Source organism: Monodelphis domestica, chromosome 1 (assembly GCF_027887165.1).
Source record: "Monodelphis domestica isolate mMonDom1 chromosome 1, mMonDom1.pri, whole genome shotgun sequence".
NCBI classification, from domain to species: domain Eukaryota; kingdom Metazoa; phylum Chordata; class Mammalia; order Didelphimorphia; family Didelphidae; genus Monodelphis; species Monodelphis domestica.
Window position 1 is genome coordinate 737,956,480 of NC_077227.1, and position 24,698 is coordinate 737,981,177.

Genomic DNA, 24,698 nt, shown 5'->3' on the forward strand with positions numbered 1-24,698 from the left:
CTGTCCCTCGTCCCTTCCTTCTGAGCCTCAATTTCCTCATCTGTAGAAGGAGGGTCTCTTCTGGCATTCTACTTCAGCCAATCCTGGCTCCGAGGATGGGGGTGAAACTGGCCCCGGGGAGTCCATGAGCCCTCCCCCCTGGTGCATCTTCCAGACACGCTCAGCCCCTTCCTGCACTGTCCCTTCTGAGGGAGGGCACCCATGGGTGGCCCCCACTCCATCTCACACCCCATTCACAGGCTGTCAGGGAAGAGGCTCCACATGGCTCACAAGCAATTATCAGGGCAAGAGAGCTGGGATGAGAAGAATCCACAGGGGCCCCTTCACCCAGGCAGCAAAGGGAAGGGCAGGGGAGGAGGCGAGGGAAAGAGACAGAAAGAAAGGAGAGACAGAGGAGAGGGAGCAAGACAGAGAGAAGAGGGAGAGGCTGAGGAGAGGGAGACAGACAGAGGAGGAGGGGGAGACAGACAGGAGAGGGAGAGAGACAGAAAGAGGAGATGGAGAGAGACAGAGAGAGGAGAGGAAGAGACAGAGAGAGGAGAGAGGGAGACAGACAGGAGAGGGAGAGAGACAGAAAGAGGAGAGGGAGAGGGAGAGACAGAGGAGAGGGAGAGAGACAGAAAGAGGAGAGGGAGAGACAGAGGAGAGGGAGAGAGACAGACAGAGGAGAGGGAGAGACAGAGAGAGGAGAGAGGGAGACAAAGAGGAGAGGGAGAGACAGAAAGAGGAGAGGGAGAGACAGAGAGAGGAGAGAGGGAGACAAAGAGGAGAGGGAGAGACAGAAAGAGGAGAAGGAGAGGGAGAGACAGAAAGAGGAGAGGGAGAGGGAGAGACAGAAAGAGGAGAGGGAGAGGAGAGAGGGAGACAGAGGAGAGGGGGGGGAGATACAGGAGAGGGAGAGAGACAGACAGAGGAGAGGAAGAGACAGAGGAGAGGGGAGGAGACAGACAGGAGAGGGAGACAGACAGAAAGAGGAGAGGGAGAGACAGAAAGAGGAGAGGGAGAGGAGAGAGGGAGATAGAGAGGAGAGAGGGAGACACAGGAGAGGGAGAGAGACAGAAAGAGGAGAGGAAGAGACAGAGGAGAGGGGGGGAGACAGACAGGAGAGGGAGACAGACAGAAAGAGGAGAGGGAGAGGAGAGAGGGAGAGAGAAAGAGGAGAGGGAAATAGAGAGGAGAGAGGGAGACACAGGAGAGGGAGAGAGACAGAAAGAGGAGAGGAAGAGACAGAGGAGGGGGGGGGAGACAGACAGGAGAGGGAGAGAGACAGAAAGAGAGGAAGAGACAGACAGGAGAGAGAGAGAGAGAGAGAGACGGAGGGAGAAGTTGGGACAGGGCAGGAAGAGGGGAAGGAAGGGGAAAGACAAGGCACTATGACTAGTTACACTAATGGGCTGTCTTCCTGGAAAAGTGGTCTTGGAGCCTGTCCTCTGAGGGCCTGGGGAGGAAGAATGGGATTTCTGGATCCCCAACAGAATCTTCCTGGATAGGGAGCTCCAAGGAATGACCTTAGGGAGCATTCAGTCCATCCCCTTCTGTTTGGTTTTTACGGATAGAGAAACTGAGGCCCACAGAGGAGTTAACTTGCTTGAGATCTGCTTGCATTTGGGCGCTGGGTGTAGGACTTGCAGTCTTTCCAATTTGCCGCAGCGGGCAGAGAAATTTTGGGGGGGGTCACTCACTGCTCACTTCGTGCTACTGAAGCCCTCACCCCATATCAGCTCTAAGGCAGAAGAGTGGTGAGGGCTGGGCGTTTGGGGTTAGGGGACTCCCCCAGGGTCACACTGCCAGGAAGTGTGAGGCCAGAGCTGGTGCTGTCCGTGGTGCTGCCCTCTTCCTCTCAGCAGCCAGCTAGGGCTTCTATCTGAGGGCAGCCAGCCATGGATTAGCACGCATAACATTCCCTTCCCACAGGGGGAGGGTACAGATACCGCTAGAGGGAGGGAAAGCAGGCCAAAGAATGCAGAGGCAAGACAGCCCTGGCCCTGGGTTCAAATCCGGCTCCTGGCCCTCCCCAGGGGGATGCTGGTGCTGCAGCACAGCCACCCCAGAACGAGTGGGAGGCCCCAACGGGCTCCAGGAGGCAAAGTTCTTCCAAACAGAACGAAAGCCCTGCCAAGCTGCCACGGGGCCTGCCCAGGCCACAGGTTCCATGAAGGGCCACGAGGTGCCCCTGGGAGAGGAGGGAGGGGGAGAAGCTTGGCAGGAGGACTGGGTTCGAGCTCTGGCTCAGGTCCTGACCGGCGGCGCCTGTGGACACGCTGCCCTCAGCTTCCTTGTTGCTGTTGGGTCGTGTCTGATTCTTTGTGACCCCTTTGGGGGTTCTCTTGGCCGAGATCCTGGTGCTGTTTGCCATTCCCTTTTCCAGCTCATGGGATGGGGAACTGAGGCAAACAGGGCTAAGTGACTTGCTCAGGGTCTCCCCGACAGGAAGTGTCTGAGACTCCCTTTGAACTCGGGTCTTCCTGACGCCAGGGCCGGCGCTCCATCCCTGGGCCACCTGGCTGCCCAGGTAATTCACAAGTAAAATAACATCCCTCCAGGGGTCACCCGCCTGGTCAGTCCTCGCTTGACGTGTGGTCTTACAGTCGACACCGAGTGGCCAGGCCAAGGCAGAAGAGCAAGCAGCCTGGCCCAGGGTCACACAGCTAGGAAGTTTCTGAGGTGGATCTGAACCCAGGACCCTGGCCTCCCCGGCTCCCTTGTGTCTCTCCCTCTGAAATTCGTCTTCTCCAGAGCAACTGAAATGAGTGCCGGCCAGAGATGCTCCAAGGGAGGCCTGGAAGAAGAGACTGTCTAGAACGGGCACGTCAGAGATGATCCGAAGGATTCGCACTGGGGACGTTGGCACGAAGAGGATTTCTGGAATGGACGAGGCGGTTGGCCTGGAGAGCGTTTCCAAACAACCGGTCAGACGGCTCTCCGGGGTCGGACCATCCAATACAAGCTCCTCCGCAGTCAGGAAGGGCCACGTTCAGATCCTTCCCTGGCACTGTGCTCCTGGGCCAGTCACTTCCCTGCTGTTGGCCTCCCTCTCCTACTCCATCTGGGAACGGCCAGCGTCATCGGGCAAGCCCAGGCCGAACACCGGCTTTTAGGCTGGGGGGGGCTCTTGTTGGTGGGAAAGAAGAGCCCCCCCATGGCAGCAGCCGGACGAGGGCTGAGGCCGGGGACGTCCCCGCGTGTTGGGGCCCCTGTTGAGGCGGCCCCCACTGCTGGGGCGACGGCGGAGCCCATTAAAATGGAAAAGCCGAGCCGGCTGGTTCCTCTGCCTGCCAGCTTGAACCAGCTGGCATCGATGGCGCCCGACTTGGAGCGCAGAGCTCGCGATCCGACAGTCAGCCCTAATAACTGGATCCGGGAGGGTTACGAGGAAGAGAACGATCATGGCGGCCCCCGTGGGGCGCTTCCACAGCCGCCCAAAGGAACGCAGAGTCAAAGGGGACAAACACGGCTCGGCTTGGCCTTGGAGGAGGGAAGGAGACCAAACAGTGAGCTGGGGAGGGGCCCAGGAATGCTCAGCCTCCCTCCCCATCCCGGCCTGGAGGTGATCAGGGGAGGGAAGAGGCTGGGAGGGACAGGCAGGAGCCGGGGCTGAGGAGGAGAGACTGAGGCAGACGGGGGGGGGGGGGGGGGGGGCGCTGTGGATGAATCAGGAAGGTCTTGTCTGCATTAAAGCGTATTTTTAAAAATAAGCCCTTCCTGATGTCTTAGGAACACCTCTAAGACAGAAGGCTGGGCATGGGGGTAAGTGACTTGCCCAAGCTAACAAGGGAGCTGGGAAGCGTCTGACCTAGATTTGAACCCAGGTCCTTCCAACTCTAGGCCGGGCATTGTATCCATGCCACCCCCTCACTGAAATATTTCCAAGCCAGTGCCTAAACCCAACATAAAAGCCGATTATAAAACCCACACATATGATGACTGCAGCTGGATGGCTGTCCAGAGGTGTCCTGAGCCAGACCTCCTGGAGCACCAACACGAAACACTGCCCATACCAAACCTTCCCCCGAGGGAGGAGCGGATGGCCTGCAGCGGGCACCCCAAGAATGGCCAACTGGTGGCAAAGCCGAGAGGTCCAAGCCCGTCCCTGGCACTCCCCGACTCTCCAGCCTCCAAGGATTGTCCTGAACAGATATGAAAACCTTCTATGTGACCTTAGGCAAGTCACTTACCCTCTGAGCCTCATCTGAAAAATGAAAAGATGAGAAACTCGAAGGACTGGAGGCAGAACCAATGCCATGAGCAGTCCTGATCCCAGAGGACCAATGCCGAAGCCTCCCCTCATCCCGGCAGAGACGCAGGAGTCAGAATAAGACATGGTCATGGCCAATAGAAAATCTGTTTGCTTGACTGCGTATACTTATCTCTTTCTGTCTTTTGAATTGGGAGGATGTGGGAGGGGGAAGAAAAGAAAGGAAGGAAAAAATGAAGGAAGGAAAGGAAGGGAGAGAAAGAAAGAGGAAGGGAGAGAGAGAGAGAGGAAGGGAGAGAAAGAGAAAGGGAGAGAAAGAAAGGAAGGGAGAGAAAGAAAGAGGAAGGGAGAGAAAGAAAGAGGAAGGGAGAGAAAGAAAGAGGAAGGGAGAGAAAGAAAGGAAGAGGAGGGAAAGAGAGGAAGGGAGAGAAAGAAAGAGGAAGGGAGAGAAAGAAAGGAAGAGGAGGGAAAGAAAGTGAGGAGGAGGAGAGAGAAAGAAAGGAAGGAAGAAAATGTTAATGGAAAAATAAAATCATTTGTAAAAATGAGTGAACTGAACTCAACAACCTCGAAGATCTTTTCCAACCCAAATCCACCATCCCAGGCTCATCCTGTCCAACGTCCCTCGATGGTCCCAAACACTAAGCCATTAAAGGTCTCAGCCTTCCCAAGAGGCCCTCCCTGCACTTGAAGGGAGATCACAGGATGGGCCAACGCAGAGCCTGAAGGAGGTCATCTTGAATGGGAGAACTGGGGCAGCAGTGGGAAGAACCCTGCATGCCATATTATAGAATCCTGAATGTAGAGCTGGAGGGACCTCAGAAGCCAGGGCCCCCTCCCCCTCATTTTACAGATAAGGAAACTGAGGCTCCAGACTTGCTCAAGGTCCCAGTGGCGGAGCTGGGGTAGTGCACCAGCAGGGTGTTAGCCTCTCCCCACAGGTTAGGGGAAGCTGCCCCTGGTCCCATCTCCCAGTTTGTGCGTTGCACTGTGCAAGTTGGATGTTACGCGAGAGCGGCAGTGAGAATGCCAAACTGCTCGGGGTGGCATGGGACGGAGCTTCAGGTCTCTGCGCTTCACCCCAGGGCCGTGGGGCCTGGTGGAAGGGACCTCGGAGGCCGTTGAGTCCAAGCTAATCATGTTACAAATGAGCATGAAGTGACCTGTTTCGGGTCCTGCACCCAAGTTGGACGGGACCGTAGGGCTTCCTGACCGGGAAAACCTCGCCCCCGATGAAAGTGTGCCTGCCGTGACCCTGCTGTCCGTCCTCACACGACTCCTGGGAAGAAAGCAAGGCGACCCCTCTCTCCCCTCCCTGGTCTCTGCTCCGGCCTCGATCCACAGACTCCTGAGCAGGCACGGCCCACGTCAAAGGCTCCAGCTCCTTGCAGAGTCAGGGGAAGGAGACCTCTGCCCTGCTTCACCAGAAGCCCAAACTGCTCAGTGGACTGACAGCCTGGCAGGACCACAGACCCAGACTGTTGCTGAATTCTCACGCAGCTACAGCTTGTCAATGAATAACCAAAGCATTTATTAAGCACTTACCAAGTGCAGGGTATTGTGCTGGGAAGAAGAGGGAAGGAGAGAGACAGACAGAGAGGAGAGAGAGTTCCTAAATATACTTCCTGCCCTGCGAAAGCTTCCACTCTAATGGGGAAGACAACATATACACAGATGGCAGAACAGAAGAATTCCAACCATCTGTAGGCACCCGAAGGCGGAAATAAAGTACTTTGAATAGTGTGCAGTCCAACATGTAATCGATATTTAATAACTATGAATTCTCAGGTAGCTAGATGGTTCAGTGGATAGAGCACTGGGCTTGGAATTAGGAAGATTCATCTTCTCGAATGCAAATCTGGCTTCAGACATTTCCTAGCTGTGTGACCCTGGGTAAGTCACTTCCCCCTGTTGGCTTCAATTTTCTCATCTATAAAATACATTGAAGAAGGAAACAGCAAACCACTCCAGTATCTTTGCCAAGAAAACTTCAAATGGGTCACAAAGAGCTGGGCTTCTCTTTGCTTCCCCCAGAGCAGCCCTTAGCAAGAGGCTGGGTGCACAGTAGCTGCTGCCCCGGATGGCAGAGTGAGATCTATTAAATTCTAGCAAGTGGGGGGATTTTGAAAAACTACTTTGTGGCATCTCCTTCCTTTCCTCCTCTCTTTCCCTCCCTCCCTCCATCCTTCGTTCCTTCTCAATAATTTATTCTTGGTAACACTGTTGGCCAGGAGTCTCGGAGCCTGGCAATCCATCTAGCAAGCATGATCGGGGCAGCTGGGGTGCTGGGGAAGGCCCACAGAAGACTGGGCCCTCCTCCGGATCCTGATGCTTTCCCTGCTCCTCTGCCTGGGTAGGTCTCTTCATCCCTGGCTGCCGGGCGGGGAGGAGCTCTTTTTAATTAATACCAGACCTGGGCCAACCACTGGGCCGGTGACACTTGTTTTCAGGTCATCTCCTCCTAATAGGCTCACCCTGGGAGGGGATTTACAACTAATTGACAGCAGAGATCAGTTAATGAGGACGACAGGCCTGGGGTGCCAGAGAACAAGGCAAACGAAACTCCAATAAAACTCCTTTATCCAGGGGTTTTGTGATTTACACAAAAAGAGAGAAGCAAGCGGCAGATAAGCCATGTCAGAAACTCTGCTCCCATCTGTCAGGGCCGCCCCTTGCAGTGAGCCCGAGGAGGCAGAGGCAGAGAGGAAGGCCATGGCGGTATCTGAGAACCAAGGGGCCAGCCATCAAGGAGGCCCCACCAAGGGCATCCCATGAGGAGAAGGTGGAAAGAAAGAGGAAGAGAAAGGGGGAAGGAAAGAAAGAGGAACAGGAGGAGATGGAAGAGTGCGAAAGAAAGATGGAGGAAGAGGAAGAGAAGAAGGAGGTAGGAAGAGGACAAAGAGAAATCAAAGGAAGGAAAAAGGAGAAAATGAGCTAGAGAGAGAAAAGAGAAGATGTAGAAGGCAAGGAAGAAAGGGAAGAGATGGAGGAGATGGGGAGTATGAGACAGTCTCGTGGAGATGATTATAGTGCAATAACCCTGGAAGGGGAATTTCCAAGGCAGGAAAAGATGGGCGCTATCAGCTGTCTTTGGAACACTGGGTGCCAGGCTTGGTGTGACCATCATGCTGGTCCTCCCAGGACTCTCACTGGGGCAAATTCTGCCACCAGCACTCCTAGGCTCTTGGCACAGTGTGTCTTCTGAAGGTGTCCTGGACCTACTTGTGACCCGACCCTTTTCTATCTCAATTCTGCCGAGAGAGGGCTCAGGAAAAGGAGCCAGGAGCAACTAGAGTACAGGGGATTGGCAGGGGCAGGGACGGATGCCCTCGGCTGTCTGTCCCAGGGGGCTTATGGTAACATCAGACTCCTCTCCGAGCCGGAAGAGGTCTCAGACCCTGTCGAGTCCAATTTCATCTCACAGATGAGTGTTGCTGTCATCAAAGAGGAAGAAATCAGGGGCCACTTGCTGGCTGAGAGCCAGATCTAGAGATAGGACACTCTGGGTTCAAACCTGTAGACACTTCCTAGCTGGGTAACCCTGGGCAAGTCACCTAGCCCCAGTGTCTGGCCCTCACTGGTCCTAAGACAGAAGGGAAGGGTTTATTTAAGAAAAAACAAAAACTAAGGGGTGGAAGATGCAAGAAATCAGAAAGTGAGCAAAAGAATACAGTAAAAGGGGAAAAAGACTCAAATCACCAAATATCTCAGGAGGAAGAAAATTCAGATAAAGACCCTGACCACAGACAGACACCACGAAAAGAAGGACTAAGAACTGAAAGGAGTATGGGCTCCAGATCAGGTAAATGAGTCCAGGCTCCGGTGAGTAACGACTGCCAGGTAAAAGAAAATGAAGCAACACCCGATAAGGCTGCGAGGTAGCTCCACAGTGCACAGAGCACCAAGTCTGGAGTCAGGAAGACGCAAGATCAAATCCACCCTCTGACACGTACTAGCTGTGTGACCCTGGGTAAGTTACTTTCCTTATGTTTGCCTCAGTTTCCTCCTCTGTAAAATGGAAATAATACAGCACCTACGTCCCAGAACTGTTGTGAGGAGCAAATGAGATAATAACTGTAAAGGGCTTAGCACAGGGTTGACTATGAATATTGGCTATTATTATTCTAAAGATGAGGAGGCAAAGGACCCAGTGTGCTCCCAAGCCTCCAAGGGGCTGTTCCCAAGCGGTGTGAATTGATGGTCTGCATGGCAGAACAGAAAACCCTGAATCCCTCGGGCCACGGACCACTAGAGAAACAAAACAAAAGAAACAAACCCCAAAAAGCTAAGTGGGCATATAGGGCCAGCCGGGAGGAGAGAAGCAAAAGCAACCATGTTTACACGATCTCCAAGACGACGCCGAGAATCGCGCGGCTCTCACAAGAACACAAAAAGTGGAAGCCAAACCAAACCAAAACAAAAGGTTTTTAATCTGGTAACAGTATGATGGCCAGAATAAGGAATCTGTGACTGCCCAGGATTTGGAGCACAAGCCCTCAGCGGAGCTCTAAGCCTCCGTTTTCTGAGCCGCTGTGAAGAAAGCGCCACAAGATGTTACCGGACGTGCCGACGGGGATTTGTACCTCAAGTATGGTGACTGTGACGAGGACTTTCTGTTTCTTTTTTTCCCCCGGGGGAGGGCTGGGAGGGGGAAGAGCTGGTGATAGTCTCAAAAAAGAGGGAATTGTAAGTGTCTGCAAAGGACCAGATAAATAGGAGTTGCTGCTGCGACTGTTAGCGGTTCGGCGATGCAGTGCACAAAGCTCCAGAGCTCGAGTCACAAAGGCTCGTCCTGAGTTCAAATCTTAGTAGCTGCGTGACCCTGGGTAAGTCACTCCTCCCTGCTGGCCTCCGCTTCCTCATCTATAAGACGAGCTGGAGAAGGAAATGGCCAACCACTCCAGTGTCTTTGCCAAGAAAACCCCGAATGGGGTCAGGAGGGGTCCGGCTGTCATCATGAATATTTCCCCCTTACCTTCCTTTCTTTTTAGACCCTCAAAATCAATACTAAAGATCCGTTTCCAGGCCGGAGAGTGGTGAAGGCTGGGCAATGGGGGTTCAGTGACTCGTCCAGGGTCACCCAGCTGGGAAGCGTTTGAACCCAAGACCTCCTGGCTCTGGGCTTGGCTCTCCATGTACTCACCCCCCTTTTGGGGGTCCCCCGGGGTGGCCTCCTCTTTTAGGAGCTTGTGAAGCAGGGGAAAGCCCTCGTGCAGCCAGCAAGGTGGGGGGAGAGGCGTGGGAGAGGAGGGGGGGGGAGGCAGAGCAAAGGACTAAGAAAACGTAAACAAGTGTTACCCACTGCGATTGAGACAGCGCTGATGACGGCTCCCAAGTAGCCCTGGATGAACTTGGATGCAGGCAAAGGCTGAAAAACAGAGAAAGAATGTTGAGCGAGTCCGAGCCTCTCCATCGCCAGAAGACAGTCTCGGGGATGTGACTTGGCCAAGGTCACACGTTTGGTGGCTCTGAGTTCCAATCCAGCGCTCTTTCCAGGCAGTAGGGGGCAGAGCCTTCCTCGGACCCCGCGGCCAACCTTCTTTCCACTGTTCCTCCAAGAGGAGGCGTCCCACAGCTCTCACACTTCTCTGCCAATGGAGAGAATCTCTGACAGATCCACTCCCACTAAGGATCCTTCCCCCTCCCAGCTAGGGGGAGCCACACTAAGTCCAAAGGAATGAATCTCTCACGGTGAACCCTCAGGCATCCACCAGGAGGTGGAAAGGGGTGACTTTCAGAGCCCAGTAAGAAGCGGATATTCCTCAGCCTTTCCCCAAGCCTGGTCCTGCCCAGAGCCAAAGCCGACCCAGTTCCGGCGCCCCGGCCAGTGCGGGGCCCAGCGAGCGAGCCAGCAAACGAGCGAGGGAGCGAGGGAGCGAGCTCACCTTGGTTGCGTTGCGGTTTGCATAGTTGACACAGGCGTTGTGACTCTGGTTCAGCCACTGGAAAGGGAGCAAACAGAGACGAGACGTTAAGGGGCATCCCGGGGAAGCTCTCTGCCCGCCCCCATCCCTGGCTGAAGAAAGCCCCCACGTGGCCAATCGAGCGGCGCCCTTTGAGACGGACAGACAGACCGTTCCCTGCTCACGTGACGGGATCGCAGGAAATCACAACTAGAGGCACCCCGGACAAGGGGGAGGCCCGAAGGGACCGAAGGAGGAAGGGAGCCAACAAGCACTTATGAGGCACCTACGGTGGGCCACGCCCTGGGCTAAGGAGGCTCTTTGCCATCACGGCCTCGCTTGTTCCTCCCCAAAGCCCCGCAGCTGGACGTGACTTTGACTCTTTACAGAGGAGGAAACGTGTTCACCGGCTTACAGGAAGTGTCCGGCCGGATCTGAACTCGGGTCTTCCTGACTCTGGGCTCAGTGCTCTCTCCACTGCACTGGCTAAGCAAGGAAAGAACCCGGAATCACAGACACAGCAAAGCCCCGGATTCAAGAACTGGCTCTCGCCCTCCTCGCCTGTGGATTGCGGGGCGTTTCCCTGCGGCTCTCAGTCTCCTCATCAGAAAAGGGGGGTCACGTGACAAGCACTCCATACCCAGCCACGAGGGCGGTTTTCCTTCGGGGCCGGATGGCGAGTTTCTGCCGAGGAAGCTACCTCCGTCCACGCAGCCGAACTAATGTCCGTGAGAGCCCCCCCCAAAGGCCCTGAATTCAGAGGGAACCACGCTGCGAGTGTCGAGGGTCTCTGAGAAGATATCGGGGCCTGGGCCAGCTCTGACCCCCCTCTGCCGCCCTCCTCTGGCCGCTCCACTGGCCCTTCATCTTCCTCATCCCTCAGTCCCCAAGGCGGCTCCTCCCGCTCTTCCCGGAGGCTTCCCCTTGGCTGAATGGGCCTCTACCCGGAAGCCTGGACCGGCCCAACCTGGAGACCTTCCCGGCTTCCTCTGTTGAGTCGTCAGCGGAGGCTCAGGGCTCCCTCCGGAATCGCGATGGCCGCGGAATCTAAGATCCAGCTTGAATCTGACTCCAAACTGGGCCCGACTCAACCAGCTCCAGCTATGGTTGGCCCCGAGGCAGCTCCACCTCAACAGGTCCTAAATGGAGCTCCCTTCCCAGAGGAGTCGAGAGGTGGGACCAGAACCCGGATCTTCCCGGCTTTGGTGCCAGCTCCATGGAGGCACTAAGTTGTGACGCCCTTCCTAGGAAGATGATTGGGATTTTTTCCCATCCAGATCTGTGATATTGAAAGGAAGGAAGGAAAGAGAGAGGGAGGCAGGAAAGGAGGGAGGGAGGAAAAAGAGAGGGAGAGAGGAAGAAAGGAGGGAGAGAGGAAAGGAAGGAAGGGAGGGAGGCAGGAAAGGAGGGAGGGAGGAAAAAGAGAGGGAGAGAGGAAGGGAGGGAGAGAGGAAAGGAAGGCAGGGAGGCAGGAAAGGAGGGAGGGAGGAAAAAGAGGGAGAGAAGAAGGGAGGGAGAGAGGAAGGGAGGGAGAGAGGAAAGGAAGGCAGGGAGGCAGGAAAGGAGGGAGGGAGGAAAAAGAGGGAGAGAAGAAGGGAGGGAGAGAGGAAGGGAGGGAGGGAGGAAGGAAGGAAGGAGGGCAGGAAAGGAGGGAGGGAGGAAAAAGAGAGGGAGAGAGGAAGGGAGGGAGAGAGGAAAGGAAGGAAGGCAGGGAGGCAGGAAAGGAGGGAGGGAGGAAAAAGAGGGAGAGAAGAAGGGAGGGAGAGAGGGAGAGAGGAAGGGAGGGAGGAAGGAAGGAAGGAAGGAGGGCAGGAAAGGAGGGAGGGAGGAAGAAAGGAAGGAAGGAGGGAAGGAAGGGAGGCAGGAAAGGAAGAAGGTAGGAAGGAAGGGAGGGAGGCAGGAAAGGAGGGAGGGAGGAAAAAGAGGGAGAGAGGAAGGGAGGGAGGAAGGGAGGGAGAGAGGAAAGGAAGGGAGGGAGGGAGAGCAGAAGGGAAGGGAAGGAGGAAAGGGAGAAAGGGAGGGAGGGAGGAAGAAAGGGAGGGAGAGCAGAAGGGAAGGGAAGGAAGGAGGGAGGGAGGGAGGAAAGGAGGGAGGAAGGAACCCTGGGAGATAGGTGGGATTATCATCCCCATTTTTCAATTAGGGAAACTGATGAAAAAGTCATGACTTGTTCAAGGTCTGCAATGGCTCTGTTTCCAGTTCTCTGGGACAGTCTGGTGTCCGAGAGGCCTTGCTGGCTCTTTGCACCCCGGCACCAAGGCGGTGCTCAATGGGCCTGGAGCAGAGAGGGGTCACGAAATCACGGGGAATCTCCACAGGCCTCAAATGTGTTCAAAGCAGCGTAGTTGGCCGAAGGCGGGAGCTTCTGGGGGTCTAACTGGAAACCACTGACCCTCCGTCTCCTTAGGGCAGTCGGTCTGTCTGTCTGTCTCCCCCAGCTCCATCTCTGTCAGCTGAGGAGAGCCGACGCTCCACAACAGCCTCGACCTGGTTTGTAAAGCATTTGTAACAGGCGGCCCAGGTGGTGCTGAGGCGGTGGGGGAGACGCCTCGCCGCCCTCATTAGCTAGGCTTGGGAAGGAGTCTGCCGCCCCTAAACCCGTGCTGCCTGTGGGGATGAGGGGGAGGGAGGTGCGGGCAGAAGTGGACGGACGCAGATGCATTGTGGGGTGGGAAAGATCTGACCACCAGCGACTGTGACCCTGGGCACGTCCCTTCCCCTCTGCATACTTGAGGCGATCCTTTGAAAGTCTCTTTGCCTGCTCCCCGGCCTGGTCCTCCTCCTTGATTTAGGCCCGACTCCCGCCCTGGGGACGAGTCCTCCCGGGAGTTTGCCTTCCATGGGGGCACCCACGTGGGCAGCTCTGTCTCCCAGGAGGGACGGGAAAGGCCCCGGGGGGTGCCGAGGGGAGGCGGGAGGGTTCCCGGGATGGAAGGCCGGGCCGCGGGGGCTCGGTTGTTGCCTGGCACAGAGCGGGCACTTAACCGAGGTTTGCCGACGGCCTTTTCTCTCGTGAGGCCAGAAAGGGAGGCCGCCGGGAGGAGGGAAGGCACCCAGTAGGGGCCTGATAAGCGGGTGCTGGTGCTGCTGTCCATGAGGGTTTGGCCCCGCCTGGGAGCTGCTGCTGCTGGGAGAGAGTTTTACCTGCCAGAAGATGGTGGAGGCCAGAGTCTGGTTGGGCAGGAGGAGGCCCACGACCTGGAGAGAGAGAGCACAGGATGAGGACTCGGCGCTGCCTCTGCCTGGGCCTGGCTTCGGCCCGACAGGAGGCCCCGGAGGGCCCCTTCCCCGGGGAGGCAGTGTGGGACGACCCCTCTAACCACACAAGTGCAGGGAATAAAGTTCCTCATCTCGGAGGACCCCGTGAAGGGAAAACAGAGAAGGTGAGCCGAGACGGGCCGGCGAGGGGGCGCCGCAGCGCCGGGGCTCATCTGGCACGTCCCAGCTGCGTGACCCTGGCCAAGTCACTTCATCCTGGCTGCCTCCGTTTCCTCATCTGGAAAATGAGCCACAGAAGGAAACGGCCAACCGCTAGTACCTCTGCCAGGAAAGCCCCGAATGGGGCACAAAGAAGCCGACGTGACAACAGCAAAAAGCTAGGCCAGAGGCCAAGTGGAGGCGAGGCACGTGACTGCCCTCATTTAGAGGAACTTCTTTGTAATGACGGTTCCAAAGTGCTCCCTGACCAGGCACTGGAGGCCGAGAGGAGAGCATGAAAGAGGGATGAACGTAGAGGACCTAAAGGCCGAGTCTGGGCTTAACGAGAGGGCTGGTGCGCTGCAGAGAACACTGGTCTGCAGACCCAAGATCTGAGTTCAGATCCAGCCTCACGCGGTGACTCTGGATAAGTCACTTTCACTGTGTCCCTCAACTGTAAGATGGGGATAATAATAATAACACCTATGTTGTCAGGATCAAATGAGTATTAGTGAGAGATAGAAAGGGAGAGAAAGAGGGAGGCAGAGAGAGAAGGAGAGAGAGAGAATGAATGAATGAATGAAAGGAGGGAGAGAGAGGGAGGGAGAAAGAGCAAAGGAAGAAGAGAGGGAGGGAGAGAGCAAGAGCCAGAGACAGACAGACAGAGGGAGAGACAGAGACAGAGACAGAGAGACACAGAGGGAGAGACAGAGACAGAAACAGAGACAAAGAGACAGACAGACAGAAAGACAAAGAGAAACAGAGAATGAATGAAAGGAGGGAGAGAGAAGGAGGGAGAAAGAGCAAAGGAAGGAGAGAGGGAGGGAGAGAGCAAGAGCGAGAGACAGAGACAATCAGACAGACAGACAAAGAGAGACAGAGAGGAAGAGAGAGAGGGAGAGACAGAGAGAGTGCTTAGCACAGTGCCTGGCACACAGTAGACATTATCTACATTCTTCTTCCCTTAACATCAAGGTTGACCTGATCATCTCGATATTAATCACTAGATTCTGGCTAATATCTGCATCCAGCGAAGAAGAAAGTGACTAATTGGTTTGTAATTGACCTTCCGGATATATCTGAAGATCTGATAATTACCAATCCCAAATGGTGCTTCTGCTGGTAATCATCCCAAACACTTCTGTTTGTTCTAATGAGAGAGGCCACTGACGTAGCCTTTGGGGAGGCCAACGCTAACCCGCTGATCTTGACGCTAGCCAATGTCTGCAATCGTAACAGATGCTTCCATACATGAGACAATGTCACCTTTCGCCTGTGTTTGGGTGCCATGGACCGACCATATACAAAATACAGTCGCATATGGGGGAAACAAGCACAGTCTCCTCCACATACTGACTTAGTGATTATCCTGATAGATAGGATTTGCTCTCTTGGCAAGAATTTTCCTCAAGGAACAAGTGTAAACATTCCATGCCGCTCAGTACACCAAACCGTACCCATCATCAGCCACGTTAGTAAACCATGTTTTAAACATTAACAAATATACCCTTTAAATGGCTCCCAGGCACACATGGACTTCTTGGCCCATGCTGGTTTCAATACTGTGAGCTACAACTTCCATTAGAAGCTCCCTGGAAGGATTTATCTCCCCAATCAAAACGGAAGCTGGAAACAGGGCTGCCTCTGATGCACGCGAGTGCCCCAATGAACCATCTCTTTCAAAGGATGAGTTGCTAAGAGGTTGTGAGCCCGCATCGCACCGGTGCAGGGCATTCGTTTCCTCCTGGGGATGAGCTCCCTGAACCACCAAAGTCACAAATCCAGGCTTCGGTGCTATCTGGAGCCTGAGAATAATGAGATGAGTTTTAGTCCTTTGTAGCTCATTTCCTGGTCAGCGGGTCAACAAGTGTGTCTGTTAGGGACTGGCCTTGTGCCGGACACTTTGCCAAGAGCTGGGGAGGCAGAAAAAGGCGAGACTAGAATCCCTGCCCTCAAACGGCTTCCATTCCAATGCAGGAGACAACATGAAAGTGCTTCTACACCCGGGCCTGAGAAAGTCAGTCTTCGCGCGAATCTCTCTGGACCAACAAGTCATTTCTCTGTAAAACTGTGGAGTTAGACGGCCTGACCATGAAGCCCCTTTCAGGTCTTGAAGTCGACCCTCTTGAATATAATGTGGTAAATGTCAAGTGAATAGATATACGATTAAATCTGAGTTACTTTGTCACATTCCTGGGAGACCCAGAATCCCCTTCTTCCCTATCTTCTGGTCTATCCCCTGAGGGGAGATGGAGAGGGAACGAGGGAGGGAGACAGAGATGGGGTGAGGAGGGAGAGAGGGAGAAAGACAGAGTCAGAGAGACCAAGAGAGAGACAGAGAAGAGGAGGAAGAGAGGGAGAGAGAATCTGTGCACTTGGCAATATTCCAAAGCTAAATAAACTCTCCGGGCAGTTTTTTATTATCTGCTCTTAGGTATTATCTGTACCTCTCATCTCCTCTGCATGTGGGGAGACGTGGGTAAGGAAAGGAAGACGGGCTTACAAACAACCCAAACCAGGCTTTCCATATACTGATCTCTGAATGTCTGTCTTGGCCAGATGTTTGCGCTTGAATTCCAGCTGCTTCAACTACCCAGTGTGAAGTGCCTGTGCCTCAACCTCTCCTAATTGATTACTTTCATGAAGGTGACACTCCTCTGTAAAATGAAGGGGATTGGGCTGCTTGGCCTCGAAGGTCATTTTCTGATCTAAGTTTAGGATATAAGGCCTAGAGTAGTCAGAAGATATGAGCAGCTAGGTGGCGCAGTGGAAAGAACGGCAGGCTTGGGGTCAGGAAAATTCATCTTCCTGAGTTCAAATCCAGCCCCAGAAGCTTATTGGCTGTGTGATCCACAACAAGTCACTTAACTCTGGTTGCCTCAGTTCCCTCATCTGTAAATTGAGCTGGAGAAGAAAATGACAAACCATGCTAGGATCTTTGCCAAGAAAACCCCAAAGGAGGTCATGAAGAGTTGGATATGACTGAAACAAGTCAGAAGATGTGGGACTCAGAAGTTTCGAGAAAGCACTAGTATAACCTATATCAGACTATTTACCCCCTTAGGGAGCTGGGGAAGGGAGGGAAGGGGAAATTCTGAATCTTAAAATATCAGAAAACAATTGTCAAAAATTGTTTCTACACACAACTACAATAATTAATTAATTAAAAAGAAATTTGATGAAGAGGAGGGGGAGATGTTGAGAAGTCCAGATTTAGGACGCAGAATGAGAAGAGAAAGACAGGAAGAAGCATGATGTCCCCTCAAGCTTGGGGGTCAGTGAGATGATTGAAGCACAGGTTTGTGCCAGGGAGTAACCAAAGACATGCCACATGGTGCATGTGAAGGAGTGCTGAGCTTGGAGTCTGAGAACTTGAAGTCTGAGTTCAGATCCCAGCTGTACCACTCACTCACTAGCTCCTCTAGCCTCAGTTTCCTTATTTGTAAAAATAGCTAGTTGGCCCCTAATTGTATTAACCTATAAAGTTGTCTAAGCCCAGAGGTGAGGAATACCTGGGAGCTCAACTGAAGAGCTTAGATGGGCCACAGGAAGTCACTGAAGATTCTGGGGGTTGGAAGGAGTGGGCCTCAACTGCTCATGACTGGAGGGTGAGTAGATCAGTCCTCACCAGCCTCTTTGTTCTATTTAGCTGGTTCCGGGCTACATAACTGAACCATACTTTGCTTATTGCACTCTGCTTCATCCCTTCCAGATTGCCACTGGGACAATAGGCAAGGCTCTGGGCAGGTACCCTACCATCCGTCCTACCACTGTGAGTACATGCTTACACCCATACCCTTCCATTTCCAATTCTTAGTTGTGTGTGTGTGTGTGTGTGTGTGTGTGTGTGTGTGTGTGTGTATATTTTGTGTAATCATATCAGCTCTACCATTGCTCTGGAAAAGGAATGATGATTGGCTGCCCAATGACTCCACTAAGAAGCTCTATTACCCCAAAGCTCCCTTCCCTGGCTACCACTCTCTGCTATACTCCCCACAGCACCCATCCCAATTGAATATAAGCCCCTTGAGGGCAGGAACTGTCTCACTTTTGTCTTTGTCCCTCTGGTGCCTAGCCCAGAGCCTGACACCAAATAAATGCTTGTTGATTGATTAACAGGGTCCCTGTACTTGAGGAGCTCAGAGTCTAACTGAGGATAGCAAGGGCATCACAGGCTCTGGCAGTTTTATCCCCTATTAGGCAGAAACACAGAACCATCTGCACACTCAGAGAAGAAGCAAGAGGAGATATTTTATAACTTCCCTTTAAAAAGAAAAAAAAAGCCCAAATCTAAAATAAAGTGTTCCCTTCAGTTCTCAGATGTATATCTCTGGGTGCAATCCACCCACGTTCCCGCTCGCTGCCCTTTCCAGAGCATGGTGGATGGGAAGGGGGAAGGGAAGATAGACGGGAGGGGGGCAGCTTTACTGAAGCTGAGACCCAACAGGGTTTGAATTCTCCTGTCCCTGCTCTGATGTACAGTGTTCAGGGGCTAGGAGGAGGTGGGGAGCTGGAGAGAACCCTAGGCTATAAGGGATGATGGAAATGATGTGTTAGATAAGATGATAAAGCAGTTGGGCATGAGACACAAATGTTAGCCCTCTCATATCAAAAAACACCTATTAAGGACTCCTTAATAAAGGTTTTGTAATGGATAAGGGGCTAGACTGAGAGTACAAGTTCAAATTCTGCCTCAAACACTACCTTTGTGACCTGGGCAAGTCCACAAACTCTCAGACTCAGTAACTTCATCTGTAAAATGTCCATAATAAGAGCATTCACAAGGTTGCTTTGAATATCATGTGAGATATATTAAAACATTTCACAAACCTTGAAGTTATTTTATTTATAATTATTTTATTAATATGTAACAATAATTCCCAATCTGGGAGTCAGTCATCCTGGATTCCTCACTATCTCTCACCCCTCCCCTCCCCTATCAACTGTTTCAAACCATGACAGTTTCATCTCTGCACCATCCCTTGTCTATTGCACCTCTGCAGCATCCCTTGTCTACTTCATCTCCTCAGCATCCCTTGTCCTCTTCCCCTCTGCAGTATCCTTTGTCCATTTCACCTCCTCAGCATCCCTTCACCTTTTCACCTCTGCGGTATCCTTTGTCCATTTCACCTCTGCAGTATCCCTTGTCCACTTCACCTCCTCAGCATCTCTTGACAATTTCACCTTCTCAGCATCCCTTGTCTATTTCATCTCCTCAGCATTTTTTGTCCATTTCACCTCTCCAGCATCCCTTGTCCTTTTCACCTCTGTAGTATCCTTTGTACATTTCACCTCTGAAACACCCCTTGTCCATTTCATCTCATCAGCATCCCTTGTCCACTTCACCTCTTCAGCATCCCTTGTCCTTTTCACTTCTGAATCTCTTGTCCATTTCACCATCTCAGAATCTCTGCAGATTTCTATTTTGCATCATCTCTCCAATATCACTCCCTTCTCTCCTCTGGCATTGCTATCCTGCTGGTGTAGACCCTCATCACCTCAGACCTGGCCTATTGCAATAGTTGCTGTAGAGGAGAGAAGGGAAGGTCTTGCCTGCCTCAAATCTCTTCCTCCTCAATCCAATCCCCATTCAACTATCAAATTGATCTTCTGAAAGTACAGACATGATCATGTCACCCACATCTCTCTCCATTCAATAACAAGGTCTCTGACATATTATTGCTCCCTATCACCTTCAGATTAAAATATAAAATCCCTTTTGGCATCCAAAGTCCTTCTCAATCTGTACACACCCCCCTTTCAGGTCTTCTTATCACACATACACACATAAACACCCCCCCCTACATTCCAGTGATTGCCCTCTTGGCTGCTCCTCAAATAAGACACTCCATCTAGGGACTACAGGCATTTTCTCAGGCTGCCCCCACCCCACCCATGTGCTAGGAATGCTCCATAGCCTTGTCTCTGCCTCTTGGCTTCCTTCAAGTCTCAACTAAGATCCCACCTTCTCCAGGAGGAAGCCTTTCCTCAAGTCCTTTAATTCTGGTGCCTTCTCTGTTGGATAATTTCCTATTTATCCTGTAAACAGCTTGTTTGTACATGGTATTTGCATGTTGTCTCCTCCATTAAATTGTGAGCTCCTTGAGAGCAGGGGCTACCTTTTCCCTTTCTTTATATCCCTAGTATCTAGCCAATGCTGGCATATAGTAGATGCTTAGTGTTTATAGAGTAGCTATCTACTTATTCATCATTTGCAGTTTCCCAGTTTACAAAATGGTCAGAAATAACGTTGATGTAAAAACAAAAGATAGTAACGAAAAAAAAATAATGGTCAGGATTTTCTCTGCCCTTAAGATAATCTTGCCCAGACCTAATCTATCCAACAGTTTCACTGTCCCTGTACAAATGATATACTGCTTTGAAACTTTGAACTGGTTTCCAACAGTAAGGCTAGGTGGCTCCCAGTCACAGAAACTTTCTTGACCTTAGTTTCCTCATCTGTTAGATAGGGTCACAATTTGCCATACTGAGTACCTCATTGACTTACTGTGATACAAGTACTTATTGAATGAGTAATTATTATGACTGGGCAAGAATGGAGGTCAGTTTTAAATGAGGGGGACATTCAGGGCATCTTAACTGGCCTTCTTTGTAAGCCTGATCCTTATTCACAAAGTGTATTAGTTATTGATGGCAGAGAAGTTTATGGGTTTTTTTTTTAATGAGGCTCCATTTCTTTTTTAATCTTTATGAACCCTCATGTTCAGAAAAGAGAGATGGGAGAGCTTGCAAGGCTCTAGTGAGGCTGCCTTCTGAGCACCAAGACCAGTGAACCACCAGGAAGAGAATGTAAGATCACATTGTTATAGACCTAGAGCTGGGAGGCTGACTCAAACAACAGCTGCATTTTACAGATAAAAGAATTAAGACCCATAGAAGTAGAGTAACTTAGAAAGGTGTCAGAGGTAGGCCAGTGCACACATCCCATAGGCTGAAGGTGCTATGATACCCCCCCCAACATATCCCTAAAACAAAGCTCATCCTTTTAACACCACCAGTCTATCAGGGTGTTGTTTGGTTGTAAGGTAGAGAACCCCGTGACCAAAGAACTAAACATTTTAAGCTCAAAGAAGACCACAAGACACATCCTTCAGTCACCAAGGAATTGTGGGGAAGCATTAGGCAAGATGGGCATGTACCTATATGGTCTGTACCATGGAAAGGACTAGCCTTCTTAAGGAGACTGGACCCATCAGAGTGAAGCAACTGGGCAAACTCAGAAAAGGAGAAAACTCATTTCTAGATTGGCCAAGAGAATTAGTTTTTAGGAGAATAGCAAATGAAGGAAGGTGCTGAAAGCCGGAAGGAGCATATCTCATGACAAAAGGTGAGAGCAGGGGTGGTGGGGTTCTGCGAAGCCTGAGGCTCTGGGTTTGAATCCTGCTCAATCATTTACAACCTGAGTGATGGGGGCAAGTCACTGAACCTCTTTGAATCTATTTGTTCATCTATACAATGAAGAGGTTCAGCTAGATGATCTGAGGGCCTTTGCAACTCTACAAATATGGCCACATGAGCCCCTGGAAGGGATCTTGAATTATCCAACTGGGAGAAGAGGATGAGAGCAAAAGATAAGAAAGGGGCAAAAGGAGGAGAAAGGAAAAGAGAAAAGAGGAAGGGGGAAGAGAAGGGGAAGAAAAGAAAAAGGGAAAGGAAAAAGAGAGGGAGAGGTAAAAGGGGGGAGGAAAGGGGAAGAAGAGAAAAGGGAGAGGGGGAGGAAGAAAGAGAAAAGAGAAAAGGGGAAGGGAAAAGAAGAAAAGGGAAGAGGAAGAGAGAAGAAACAAGGGAAAGAGGAAGAAGGGAAGGGGGAGAAGTAGGATGAGAAGAGATGGGGAAAGAGAGGGAGAGGGGCAGAAATGCAAAGAAAAGGAAGGGGAAGAGGAGAGAAGAAAGAGATGGTGTACAAAATGGCTGGCTCCCTTTCCAATGGGATTATTAGATAAGAATAACTGGGATTAGCTGCCCAAGTAGAATTCAAATCAGCTCCAGAGGAAGAATTCCATGAGAATGGCTTTCAGACACAAGAATAGGTAACCCAGGAAAATGTGGGGTCAATAGTACAACTGAGGCAGTATGATAGAAGAAAGATTGCTAAATATATAAAGGGAGACCTAGGTTCAAATCCTACCTCTGACATTTACCAGCCAGGTGACCATAGGTCAGTCAGGTAACTGCTCAAAGCCTCCATTTTCTCATCTGTGAAATAGAGTGCCTGCTTCCCAGAGATCTTGTGAGACTCAAATGACATCCATCATGCATGCAAATCAGGCTAGATTGAGAGGCAAAGTGTCCCACTGCCCTCTGCTCTGGCCAAACCCTATCTGGTCATTAGGCTCAGTTCTCAGTGGCACATTTAAGGAGGCTCATTGACAAGCTGAGAACGATCCAGGCCAGAGGGGCAAAAAAGATGGGGAAACTGTACATCCTGCCCCAGCAGGGCGAAGGACCTGGAGATGTTTGGCCACGGAATGGAAGAGCCAGGGATAAAACAGTATTGACCTTCCAGCATTTCAGTGATGGTCACGTGGAAGAAGGGGTAGCTTGGCTCTCCTTGACCTCAAGGGAGAGAACAAGGGGCAATGGATGCCAGGGAAAGCTTCTATGATTGCTGCCCTGGGGTGGAATGGCAGAGTCCTCCCTCCCTCCCTCCCCAGAGGGGTCAAGAAGAGGCTATTGATCAGGAGTGATATAAAAAGAGATTCTTGGTGAGGTACAGGATGGATGACCGGGGCTCCGTTGGAGCTGCAAAGTCTCTCAGTGGCCAGATCTTGTCAATTTACATGATCACCAACTCAGATCAGATCCTTGTCACCACTCATCTAGATGACTGAAATTGCCTTCTCATTGAGTTCCCCCACTCCAGCTTTCCCCTCTCCAATCTCTTCTCCACACAGCTGCCAAAATGGTATGTCGCTCTCCTGCTCAAGAAGGTCTGATGGCTCCCTATTGCCTTTAAAATAAAATATGAACTCTGCTGTTTGGCATCTTCCCCATCAGCCTCCATCCTGCCGGTTGAGGTTTATTCCACAGTCCACACCACGCTCACGAGGGTCCCACAGAACGACCTTATTTGCTGCTCTGCTTCGGCCCAGGCTGCTTCCCAGACCCGGACGGTACTTTCTTCTCGTTTCTGCCTCGGATGATCTTTCCTTGAAGGCTCAGCCCGAGTGCCACCCTTCCACGAGGGCCGCCCTATGCTGTTTGCTCGCTCCCTCCCATCACCTCAGTTCCCTTCTGTGCATGCGAGGGAGAACGCCTCGGGGGCTGGTCCGGCTTCAGAGCTGAGCAGCGCCTCCCCCCTATGGGACACTGAGAGCAGGAGGGGCTGGCCCGGGAGGTGGCAGGGAGGGGACTTTTGAACCAGGCCGGCCGCCCAAATAAAGAGTCGCTCAGCCACTCGGCTCGCAGCATCGGGCTAGCTGCCGCGCTCATGTATAAATCGGGATCGTTTCACTACACACCCAAAGGGGGAAAAAAGTTCCATCTTCAAATGTTAAGCTTAAAATAAGGTACTACATGGGTGCCAGCTGATCTGTGAAATCTGCTGAGTAAACTGGCAGCATCCTCCAGAGAAAACCAGCCTGTTTCTCCCTGGCTTTCAGGAGTGTGTGGAAGGGGGTGGGAGGGAGGCAGAGGAGAGGGACTGTGGGGCAAGGCAGGCCCACGATGGCCCCGCGGGGCAGGAAGGAGGCCAGGGCCGGGAGCTCTCAGTCCGAGCGGCCAGGCTGCCTCTTCCCGAGGCACTCACGCAGCAGGAACCTGCCCCTCCGGCCTCCCTCCTGCCCAGCCCCGCAGCAGCCCGGGAGAGCTCCCTCTGTCACATTCCTCTCCATCCCCACATCTATTTCTTTGCAAGCATTTCTGGTGCCTTCTTCAAGTGTAAATATATCCTTCCTCCTCCAGCAGAGCAGGGGCCCCCTGAGGACAGGAGCTGGGGCTCCCCATCCGCTCCAAGAGCCCAGGCCGGAGCCTCTGCCGCATCTCTTCCCCTGCGCTGGCATAGGGAGGGCGCGCGGTTCACCTCTCCAAACTCCCCTCCTGCCCCCGATACACACGCTCATCCTTCTGCCTCCTCCCTAGCCATCTGCCCGCTTGGACGGCTTCTCTCACCTGCAACTGCCTGAGCCCTCCTCCTCCGCCTAGCCGAGGCGATTCTTACTGGCCTTCCAGGCCTCACGGGAGTCCCGCCTCCTCCAGGAAGTCTTCATGGGCTACATACAGGAAGTCACCTTTCCCTCACTTGGGGTTCTGCAGTCTGGATTCCGTAGCCGACAGCCGGGCACCTGCTCCCACCATCCAACTCAACACGTGCACAGAGGAGCCCTTGCTGCGTTTGAGGCTGTGGACACTACAAGATCTCTGTGGACCTGAACCCGCTCCCTGAGAGCAGCAGGGCTGGGATGGTCTTTTGTCTCTTTATGTCCCCAACAGCACGTGGTCCGTAGTAGATACTGTCAGTGCTTCCAGAGGATGGATCAATATGGGACTCAAGCCATAAAACATTTATGTAAGGACCTACTGTGTGCCAGGAACTGTGCTCAGTCCTGGGAAAGAGAAGAGATGGGAACAAGCGCTTATTAGGTACCTACTGTGTGCCAGGAACTGTGCTCAGTCCCAGGAAGAAGAGATGGGAACAAGCACTTATTAGGTACCTACTGTGTGCCAGGAACTATGCTCAGTCCCAGGAAAGAGATGGGAACAAGCGCTTAGTAGGTACCTACTGTGTGCCAGGAACTGTGCTCGGTCCCAGGAAAGAGAAGCGATGGGAACAAGCGCTTAGTAGGTACCTACTGTGTGCCAGGAACTGTGCTCAGTCCTGGGAAATAGATGGGAACAAGTGTTTATTAGGTACCTACTGTGTGCCAGGAACTGTGCTCAGTCCTGGGAAAGAGAAGCGATGGGAACAAGTGTTTATTAGGTACCTACTGTGTGCCAGGAACTGTGCTCAGTCCTGGGAAAGAGAAGCGATGGGAACAAGTGTTTATTAGGTACCTACTGTGTGCCAGGAACTGTGCTTGGTCCCAGGAAGAAGAGATGGGAACAAGTGTTTATTAGGTACCTACTGTGTGCCAGGAACTGTGCTCGGTCCCGGGAAAGAGAAGAGATGGGAACAAGTGCTTATTAGGTACCTACTGTGTGCCAGGAACTGTGCTCGGTCCCAG

General features: G+C 52.4%; 1 protein-coding gene across 5 annotated transcripts in view; it reads right to left on the reverse strand.

Annotated features, from left to right (window-relative positions):
* SFXN5 (sideroflexin 5) overlaps positions 1-24,698 on the reverse strand; it is a 189,490-nt gene that overhangs the window by 85,666 nt on the left and 79,126 nt on the right. For all 5 annotated transcript variants that reach the window (XM_056814076.1, XM_056814085.1, XM_056814089.1 and 2 more), the window contains 3 exons: positions 13,243-13,296; positions 10,081-10,137; positions 9,498-9,563 (listed from right to left, as the gene is read on the reverse strand). In XM_056814076.1, coding sequence (XP_056670054.1) covers positions 9,498-9,563; positions 10,081-10,137; positions 13,243-13,296 — 177 coding nt within the window. The remainder of the gene's footprint in view (positions 1-9,497; positions 9,564-10,080; positions 10,138-13,242; positions 13,297-24,698) is intronic.